The 10,548-nt window shown below is 50.3% G+C and overlaps 1 protein-coding gene across 1 annotated transcript in view; it reads right to left on the bottom strand.

The window, feature by feature from the left end:
- The window catches only part of LOC104527898 (laminin subunit alpha-5), a 33,316-nt gene that overhangs the window by 16,257 nt on the left and 6,511 nt on the right, over positions 1-10,548 (bottom strand). The window contains exons 5-13 of the mRNA XM_029085894.1: positions 7,140-7,255; positions 6,099-6,217; positions 5,202-5,292; positions 4,320-4,454; positions 3,798-3,860; positions 2,297-2,437; positions 1,776-1,913; positions 1,151-1,285; positions 522-656 (exon numbers count right to left, since the gene is read on the bottom strand). Of these exons, the coding sequence (XP_028941727.1) occupies positions 522-656; positions 1,151-1,285; positions 1,776-1,913; positions 2,297-2,437; positions 3,798-3,860; positions 4,320-4,454; positions 5,202-5,292; positions 6,099-6,217; positions 7,140-7,255 (1,073 nt within the window). The remainder of the gene's footprint in view (positions 1-521; positions 657-1,150; positions 1,286-1,775; positions 1,914-2,296; positions 2,438-3,797; positions 3,861-4,319; positions 4,455-5,201; positions 5,293-6,098; positions 6,218-7,139; positions 7,256-10,548) is intronic.

The raw sequence follows: 10,548 nt of genomic DNA, 5'->3' as shown, positions 1-10,548 counted from the left end.
ATTCACATACAACCCTGAGAGACAGGTTCATAGAATCATCAGATGTTGTGAGTTGGGAGGGACCCACAAGGATCATCAAGTCCAACTCCTGTCCCTGCACAGGACAATCCCAACATTCACACCATGTCCCTGAGGGCCTTGGCCAAATGCTGCTGGAATATTGTCAGGCTTGGTGCCATGAGCACCTCCCTGGGGAGCCTGTTCCAGTGCTCCATGACCTTCTGCCTCAAGAACCTTTTCCTCATGGCCAACCTCACCCTCCCCTGCCACATCTTCCTGCCATTCCCTCTGCTCCTGGCATTCGTTGGTGGCCAGAGAGAAGAGATCAGCACCTGCCCCTCCTCTTCCCCTTGGGAGGAAGTTCTAGACCCCCATGAGATCTCCTCTCAGTCTCCTCTTCTCCAGGCTGAACAAACCAAGTGACTTCAGCCTCTCCTGGGTTATGGAAAGGAAAACCATTCCAACACCAGTAGCAGCAGCTATTCCCTTTCCTCCCCTGAGATCTGACAGTGGTTACTCACGTGTGCAGCTGGGGTATCCGTAGAAGCCCAGGGCACACTGGTTGCAGGTGTGTCCCACAAAATTCACGTGGCATCGGCACTGGCCAGCTGGGCTGCAGTTGTTGTCCACTGCACCCCGAGAATCGCAGGAGCAAGCTGTAAGAGCAGGACATTCAATAGTCTGATGAAACACGCAATCTGTGGCCAACCACTTCTGGTCTGAATTGTCATTCAGCCCCACAGAAATTAGCCATTTCCATCAGAACTAAATTAATTTCTTAATCCTCCAGAAAGACAAGCAATATTTTCAGCTAGAGTCATGGCCATACCAGGAAAATGTCACTGAGGGGTTTTTTTTACAGCCCATTCAACATTCCTCAGCAATTTAGTAGGTTAATGCAGTAAAAAGACACACAAAAAAAGGCATAAGCTGAGACACCAGGTCACAGCAGGGTTGTGATGAGAAAGCTCAACTGATAAAAACTGCTTTGTCTTCCAGGATTTGGCATGATCCATGACCTCCAGAACAAGCCTGCCAAATTCACAGGGCAAACCACATGGGTTTTGATTTTGAGAAACATCAAAGCCTTGCAAAAACAGTCATGTTTTTCAGAAGGGGACAGACCAACAGGAACTGTTAATGTCCTTACCATAGCAGTGGGGGTAGGAGTGGTGCCCTGGACTGCACTGCTCACACCGTGGCCCAGCAAACTCGGCTCTGCAGAAACATCTCCCCATGGAGTCACAGCCTCCAGGCAGCGTCCCGACCGCGCTGCAGCCGCACACTGCAACAGAGAGAAACCGTTTGCCCTGTGCTGGCAGCGTGAGGCAAAGCTCATGGCAATATGTTTTGTTTTTTGTTTTGTTTTGGGTTTTTTTCTGAGTTCTCAGATGGGCATTTAGGTGCTGATCTAAGTGTTCAAACTGTCAATCTCTGCCCCTTGCATATTTCCTCCAAAACACCCACAAAACCACTTCATAGACTCACAGAATCATTAAGGTTGGAAAAGACCTCTAAGATCATCCAGTCCAACCATCAACTCATCACCACCATGCCCACTAAACCATAGCCCTGAATGCTACATCTACATGTTTCTGGAACACCTCCAGGCATGGGGAATCCACCACTTCACTGGGCAACCTGGTCCAATATCTGACCACTGAGAAGCAATTTCTCCTCATATCAAACCTGAACCTTCCCAGTCCTCCTTCAAAACCCTGCCAGAAGACTCTGGCTTTGTGCCCACCCAGGCCCATGGGAGGACAGGTACGCACGCTGGCACAGGGGGTAGTTGAAGTAGCCGGGAGCACACTGGTTACACAAGTGCCCTTCAAATCCTGTTCGACACAGACACTGCCCTGTCTCGCTGTCACAGGTGCCATCATACTGACCGGGGCCGGAGCACTGGCAGGCTGGAAAGCAACAAGGACACTGGTAAATAAACAGCTTCTTAGTCTTTCCCATTCCTAGGAAAGGAACCAGAGTGCCTGTTCCTCTCGGGTAGAAATACAGTTGCTGGAGAAACCATGGGGGGGGACAGCTGACAGCAAGAGTGCCTCGCCCATAGCTCACATCCACAGGGAATTTCTCAAGAGCCACCCTCAAGGCTGGGAGGATGCTGGAGGGTCAGGGCTGGGTGGAAAATACCAGCAAAAGTCATGGGAATTTGTCACTTGGAAGTGAGGCCAGAGAATTCCATCCCCCCAGTGTGAGTGGAGGACAGGGAGGGGCACACTCCTCCCCAGCAAGAAGGCAAGCAGGGAGAGCTCAGAGCTGCTAACCCCAAATCACTCACGCTGGCAGCTGGGTCCATAGTAGCCTGGAGCACACTGGTCACAGTGGGTTCCCTGGAAGTTGGGTTTGCACACGCACATCCCCACTCGAGGGTCTTTACGACAGGCGTTGCCTTCGGTCCCACCGGCGTAGCAATCACAGTCTGGAGTGGGGACACACAACAAGCAACACACACACGGCTGTGAGTTGATCTCTGCTGCTGGGCAGAGGTCCCGTAAGGACAGCGAAGGAGTTGCCATGAGAGGTGACAGCTCAAGCATTTGCCTCCCAATAGCTTTCCTACCAGATGCAAATGATTTAACCAAAGCCTGCTCAGGGGACCAGCACGCCAGGCTCATAGGGTCGCTCATAAGTGGTTGGGAGACCTCAGCATCACACTGATGTGTCAAGGTGCTGGATGGGCAGCAGGACAATGCACAGGACAGACAAATCCTGCTTGTACAAGCCCAGACCAGGCTGATTCCATGCAGCACTGTGAGAATAACCAAAGCTTTCAGCTAACCAGGGTGGGGTTTGGGGTTTATCTCTGGTCTCTCCATGTTCAGCTGCATCCGAGACCTTCCCGCTGCCACGGCAAGTGGGTGATCCTTGGCCAGCTCTGCCTTCACCCACCGCAGTGGTGTGGGGTGCTGGGCTGGGAGAGGGAAGGGCAAAAAACATCCAAGAACCAGAGGGAGGGAAGGGCAAAAAACATCCAAGAACCAGAGGGAGGGGGAGGCAGGGAAATGAGAAGGGAAATGAGAAATTCCAGCTCAGGAAAGAAAAACCTGCCTGGAAGATAGAGAGTTTAAAATATCAGAAGGAAGGAAAAGGTTATCTGGAGCACACTGGGGAGCATGAGACAGGAGAGGACTTGGTGGGAAAAGAGATGAAAAAAAGCACAAGGGAGAAGATTAATCGAGAAGAGTGAGCACTGGAGAAGAGGGAGGTGGAGGGGAGCAGGGATGAAGGCACGGGTGAGCTTTCAAAACAACAGAGAAAGTGACACAGAGCTTCCCAGGCGCCTGCAGCCGTGCTACCACACCTTTGTGCAGGGGGGACCATGGGCACAGACCCGCTGTGCTGTCCACCACCTGGAAAACGCAGGGCATGTGGGTGTGGCAGAAAGACAGGTTTGTATCTAAACCCAGAGGCCAAAATTTGGGAGAATCCAGCTTGGCTTCCAGCTCAGCCACAGCCCCGCTGTGGTTTTGAGGGGGTTTCTTAAAGGGCAGCCAGAAGGAATGTTCCCACATGGCCTGGACCCCAGAAAAAACCAAAAAGCACACAATCACACGGTCACTGGGTGCTAGAGATTCCCTGTCTACAAAAAGGGAAGATAAAACTTCCTTTCCCCCACCCCTCAGCTGCCTCCTCTCTCAGAGCCACTCCGTGTCAGGGCTCTTCTCATCTAACATACGTGCCCAGAAAGCTGAAGACCTGATCTTGCATTGGGTAGGGAGATACAACAGCAAAACCAGCACGGTGATTGCCAAAGGAGTCAGGAAAATTGCACTGCTTACTTATTATCTGTCCCGCAGGGAGCACTTGTTCTCCAGTATCGTTGTGAGTGAAAGCTGGAACAGCTACACAGAGAGAGACATTGCACAGGTCATCACACACCCCCAAAGAAATCCTGTGGGTTGACAGTCCCAAAGTTGAACAAGCTGAATGAAAATGTGGAACATGGAACAATGTGCAGACATGCCAATAAATAAAGATCCTTTCTAACCATTTTTAACTTGGGCTCTGGGGAAAGATGTCTTTCACTTAAAGTGAGAATTGAGACTTCAGCCAAATGGGAAGCTCCTGTTGACTCCAGAGAGGCAGGTTCAGCCCAGATCAGCTCTGGATCAGCTTCTATCGAAGCCAAATGTGGGTTTGCTCCCATCTGCAGGAACTCTTCCTCGGACAGCAGTGCCATGTAGCACGGGGAAAAGGCACTGGGAGAGCAGCTTCAACTGGAGCTGCTGGTCCTTCCTGCACCCACCAGGTCTGTGGGGCCCCAGTTGTGGCCACCCCATGGCCCTGCACCCCCCACTTACGGTAGCAGTGAGGGAAGTTGATGTATCCCTCAGCACAAGCGTCACAGTGCTCCCCGGTGTAATTGGGCTTGCAGTAACAGCGGCCGGTCAGGTCCTCGCAGGTGCCATCGGTGAAGTCAGACTCACAGTTACAGCCTGCAAAGAGGGACAAGCCACCAGTGGTTGTCACTAACAGAGATCCTTGGCCAGCCATGAGCACCACAGAAGCCTCACTATGACACAGAGCCTCCAGAAGAGACCCCGCCATCTAATCTAAATTCCTTCCAAAAATAAAAAGTGTGATTTTTCCTCTTCAAAATGGTTCTGGCTCAGAGGAACTGCTCCCACTGTGCTTGTCCCACTACAGGGTCCCAAGTAAAGCAGCACAGCCCCAACCTGGAGACCCCAATTTCCCTGGAGAGGTGGCGATGGCACACTGCCACGAGGACACAGTGCAACACAGCTGACATGGCACAGCGACCAGAATGAGCTGGGCTCTCCAGCAAGAGGGGTGTGACCCACTGCTGCCTAAAAATCCTGCTCTTAGGGCATGGAGAGCAACGGTCTGCAAGTGCCAGCTGAGAGGGCACAGAGATGACAGCTAAGACTGGCTTGCCCTGCAGGCAACAGCAGGGGTAACAACACATATTTAGTTCGTTCCAGTCTTAGAACATGCCATCATTTTTGATTTCTCAGATGCTGCAGACACACATACTGTCTGCATGTACACATGTATTTCCATGGGCAATGCCAGCTGCAGCAGGAACCGTCCACATAGCCCCATCTCTTATGGTGCTGGACTCCCTACACCAGAAAAATCTCTCAGCCCAATCCTTCAGACCACCTTCCCTAGTGTCACAAGTCCAAGCAAGTATCTACAGCCTGCAGAGGAGACACACTCACGATAGCAAATGTATGGAGAGTCGATCGGGTGGTCAGGGGACCGGTAGTATCCTGGGATGCACCTCTCGCAGTTAATGCCAGTGGTGTGATGCTGAAAGACAGTGGGTTAGAGGGGCATCAGTTCCTCTGCCCGCAGGATTCACATTCATCTGCTAGATTTACCAACAGCTCCAGGGTCCGGAGGGAGTAACTCAGAAGTGTCAGCACACAGAAGATCTAAATCTTCTCAAAATTCCACATACATCGATTTGAAAACAAAGCATTTCCTGCAAACCACGTATCCTCCCACAAGCCCAGTCTGAGTTTCAGATTCATATCTGACCTCAAGCCCATTTCATTTGCTTCAGATGGTAAAACGTCCTGACCACTTCGAGCTAGGAGGATGGGAGCAATCTGTGCACAGCTAAAAGTCACTCCAGTTTCATGCCACTGCATGAATTAACCAGCTCACAGTCACCCTGGGAGCAGAAAAGCTACTTTCCCACTTTTACTGGGAAGTTCAGAGGCTAAGGAGATTGTCATTTTGGTGGTCAGAGAGAGATCCGGAGAGATGGCAGCATCTGAACATTACAAATGAGGCAGGGACCTTCCAATGTGCTCAGCACCAACCTGTCCCTCCCAATGCACAGCGCCGCGGTTGACCTCACCCTCAAGCATCAGCAAGGTAACAGTGCTACCCAGGGGACAGCTGGGAACCCAGGGGCTGTTCTCATTACTGGTGCACACCCTAAACCATGGCAAAGAGACTAAATTTCCAGGGAGAGATCTAATTAAGGTAACAGAGGGCGTGTGATGGGGTTGGCAGAGCTGCCAGCAAGGCTGAACTCCAAGGTGACAGCAGAAACAAACACAAGAATCTGCAACAGCCTTTTCCACGGGAGCCCTTCAAACGCCTACCTGACAGTCAATGCAAACGCCTCCCCCTTCAAACTTGTCTTCACGACTCTTGCTGGCTTTGTGGCGATCCACCTCCGGGTCATAGTAGCAGTCATAGGCATGGCCATTGCAATTGCAAGCTGAAAATACAAAGAGACATTAGCTAAGCTGCAAGTCCACGGAGGTCCTTCAGTCACCAGCTGGATCGTAAGATATGAACTCTTCCTCATGGGTTTGACATCGGACGGGTTATGTTTCAATGAGGAAAGACACTCAAATGCATCTGGGGGATTACAGATCACCCAAGCTCCCAGAAGTCTTCTAGTTCAAAAGCACAGAAGCAGCAACTCTCTCATAAAGTCTTGTCTGCAACCAAAAAACAAAAAACCCTCAGCAGGCACAAAATCAGAAGTAAAATATGTGCAGGCATGTAGAGACGAGAAAGAGAAATTGCCCAACTCTGGGGCCTCAAGGAGTCTGGTTTAGAGGGCAATGTTCTCGCTTCTTTTATCCCATCTGGGATGGAGGTGAGCTGTAAAGTTCAGCACACAGTGAGGGTGCTCTTTATAAACCCACAGGATTACGATCCAACTGTCCTTTGCTGCCCTGTGTTTATAAGGGATTGTGTGATGGAGCTGTGCTCCTTGCTCTGCATTCCCAGTGCAGCATAAATTCCACTGTCGGCATCTACCAAAGGTTTCTCTAGACAAATAAAGATGTCCTGTATGTAAACACATCCAAATGTAATTCATCTTGGAGACAGAATTGAGCAACGAGACTTGCCTGCACGAACCCTTGGACACAGAGAAGGAACTGGAACGTACAGACCTAGTGACCTTCCCTGTGTGAGCCTCGACTGAGCACAATTAACCGCTGTGCAAACTGTTCTCCCTGCAGTGCCAGTGATCTCCACTTCACCCAGTGCCACACACCATAAACCCAACCATTTTGGTGAATGGCTCCTTTACACTGCAACGTCAAAGAACTGGTGAAACGTGGTCAATCTGTACTTTGGAAAACAACTGGAAAATGAAGGGAAAAACCAAAACAACTCCAACTTACGCTGGCATTCGTTTGCGCTGTCGGCAGTGGCGGGCTTCCACGGGAACTGGTTGAAGCCGGGGCAGCAGCGATCGCAGGACCCGCCGCAGGTGTTGTGCTGACAGTCACACTGCAGCCTGCAAGGGGGAGGAACGAGGTACAGCCAAGCCTGAGGTGACAACGGGGATGTGTGGGATGGGGAGTCACCACATAGCCCTGCTGTGCATAACTATCACTAGTCAGATACACAAAAGAGTGATATTTGTTAACCCAAATATTCTGGAAAAGAGGTTTCCAAGCCTTTTTTTTTTAACTTTTGAAATGCCAATTATTTTTTTGTCCTGAGCCCAACACCAAACTTTGCTCTTCCAGCGCCATTCTCTCCCTTTCTTCTCCTCTAACATCACTCCTCTTTTCTTCACAGCGAAACAAGGACAAGAAGAAAATCAGCGTGCCATTGCCTAGCCAGCTCTACAGACAATAAAATGCGAAATGGTTGGAGGTGACAGTGGCAGAAACCCGAGCTGAAGGAAATTACTTGAGAAGGAGCTGCATGGTGCAGGGACACAAAAATGTCCCCAGCACTGTGCAGCGGCAGTGTGAAAGGAATAAATGCTAGCCCAGTGTCAGAGAGGGATGGGACCACAGCAGGTCTCATCTGCTCCTCCAGGTACACCTGTGCCGGCAGAAGAAAGCCATGAAATTTGAATTAAGCCTTTTAGCAGATGCTGGCCCCATGCTCCTTGTGAAATGAATGCACCTCCTGCTCCTCTCATCCAGCACAGGCAGGGTTGTGCTGGGTAAACAGGCGGCTCCAGAGGCACCAGGCAAGAAATCTCGACGGTCGACCAACGGCTCTGGTCCCTGCTCGACCACAACGGTGATTCATTAACATCACTGACATCATCTCAAAAACTTCCACTTAGCAGAAGGCGATTCCCATCCAACACAAACGCTTTCTGTTGTATTAGACTTATGGATAATACAGCATGTTCCAGCTTTTATCTGTGCAATTACTCATTTCCCCTCAGGGCTGGCCTGCCACTCCCATCTCTCCCTCCTCCAATGCTTTTCCATTCAAAAGCAGTGTTTAAAAATAAATGTAATTTTAAAAAACATTACAAACAAATGGAGCAGTCATTCTGGGTGAAGTGCAGGGGTGCAGACACACTATTCCATGGCTGCAGTGAGCTGAGTGTCATGGTTTCCACCTACAAGTATTTTTAACACGTGGGACCTGCAAGTGTATGTATGGTGAACAGGCGGGTTGGGCTGTAGCTGGCAGAGTCCAGGCACGAGGTTGGCTGGAGCCTCAGTGGCAGAAATGAGCCCTGAAACATTCACCAGGAACTTAGCTCTCCCTGTGTTTTGCAGACCCAAGTAGGAGATGCAATGAGAGCCAAACCTTGGCCATGCCTCTGTAATGAAACCACGTGCAGACCTCTCACCTGGCTGACTACCACCCAACACTTCCAAGGAAATAACATTTAATGGGTGTTTTGCAATTTTTCCATGGTAGCAGCTGGAGATCAAGATTAACAACCATATACATACTGTGGAGAAAGATGGTCACTAAGTCAGGGAACTTATAAACCTGTTGAGCAGTGTTAATCTCCTCGGCTGGAGGACGTGGCTCCAGCCACACACCCTGGTTCTTTAATGTTTGAGATGTTTGAAAAGCACTGGTTCAGTTCCCAGAACACAAAAAGATGGCACTCAATGAGTAAAGATGCACATTTCAGATGGAGGAGCAGCTATTTATTTAGTCTGCTGTCCAGAGTTAGCAACGACCTCTCAGAGAGCTCATCTATCACAGCAGCTTTACTGCACCTTCTCCCTAGTCCATGCTGCTAATGAATTATGGGCAAATGTGCATAAGCTACAATATTTACATGTTTCATGGATTGAATATATACAAGTAAGAAGAGGGAGCGGCTGTGTTCACATAGCACATATTTCCTGGGCATCCTGCCGTAAAAAATAAAACCACAGTCTTCCCACTGGAACTGATGCTTAATAACACAGACTATAAACAGTTTCCAGCCAGCAGCTGTGTCAGAGCTGAGAGCAGCACACAAGCGCTGCAGCATCTGGATTTGGCCTGCACATCTCAGTAGCACAATGAAGAAAAAAACAGCCCCTTCCTCTATCTGCTTCTGACTGTACTGAGGGAAAGCCACCTGCAAAAGGGACTCGCAGATGGCACAAATCTACCAGCACACACGATGCTTTCCCTTCCAAAATGGGAAAGAGCAAGCTAGTGTTCAGCAGCCAGCAGTGAGAAAGTGTCCTCAATCTCCTCCCTCAGCTCTGCTTTCTGACCATCCAGGCTGCTGTTGGCTTTAAATAACATCGTGCTGGTTATCTTCAGCATCAGGCACAGAAGCAGCAGCTGGACTCTCCGGTTGCCTCCTCTCTTGCTTGTGTTATCAGTGATGGGGCAGTGAACCCACGGAAACAGTTGCTCTTATCAGAGAGATGCAGAGTCCTCGCAGGGTCCTCCTGAGCTCACATCAACAGCAGCCACATGTTCACACATGAATCCTGCCCGGGCTCTCCCTCTGCCATGATGTGCCAGGTCCTCACTGATGATTATCTCATTGCTCACAGGGTTTGCCAGGAGAAAGGTTTGTGCCTGATCCTGCCAGAGTGTTCACTTTTAACCAGGAGAACTCACCTTCTCTCTGCTGAATTCAGCCCATTGGATCTTGGGGCAAAGAGAGACAGTTGTGAGAAGGGCAAAGGGCCCTTGAGGAGGCTGTGCCTGCCCACGCACTGTGAGCCCTTGCACACACACACTCACACGGGGACCAGACATGCTGCCAACTTCACACAGCTGGACGTGCAGCCTCCATAACTTGGCACTTCAGAGGAACTTTCCAAAGCTGGATAAACATTATCATTTATGGCCAGGAAGTCAGCTCATGAACATGCTCCATCATGTCCTTAAGTTTCTGCCAAGATTTCTAGCTCACCTCACCTCTATCAAAGTGCTCATCCTGCCTTTCTGGGCAACAGGCACAAAACACACAGGCATGTGCAGAAGTTAAAATGAGAAGCAGAGACCTCCCAGACAGGCTGAGACATAACTGGGATTTTTAATAGGGCCAGGACAATCCACATTCCTTGTCTCCCTCTATTTGCTCTTCCTTGCCCTGCTGCTGTCACACATCAGCATCTGAAGAGGCAGGACATGTGCAGAAGGACAAACCCAACCTTCTACTCAGATGGGTCGCACAGAGTTCTGAAGGAACAGGATGTTTCTGACAGCTGGGGCCCACGAGATGAAGGGACAATGTGTCCAAGCCCCAGCTGCCTCTGCGATGCCTCTTGTCTTCCAGTGCTCTGGCAGGTATCATCTTGTTGGCTCCATGCTCCATCAGGGCAGGAGGGGTGGGATGACTGCCCAGCAGTGCCCACTTCAGCAGGG

Source organism: Antrostomus carolinensis, unplaced genomic scaffold (assembly GCF_000700745.2).
Source record: "Antrostomus carolinensis isolate BGI_N321 unplaced genomic scaffold, ASM70074v2 scaffold19927, whole genome shotgun sequence".
NCBI lineage: Eukaryota > Metazoa > Chordata > Aves > Caprimulgiformes > Caprimulgidae > Antrostomus > Antrostomus carolinensis.
The sequence above is the reverse complement of the archived record's forward strand: the minus strand, read 5'-3'. Positions and strand labels throughout refer to the sequence as shown.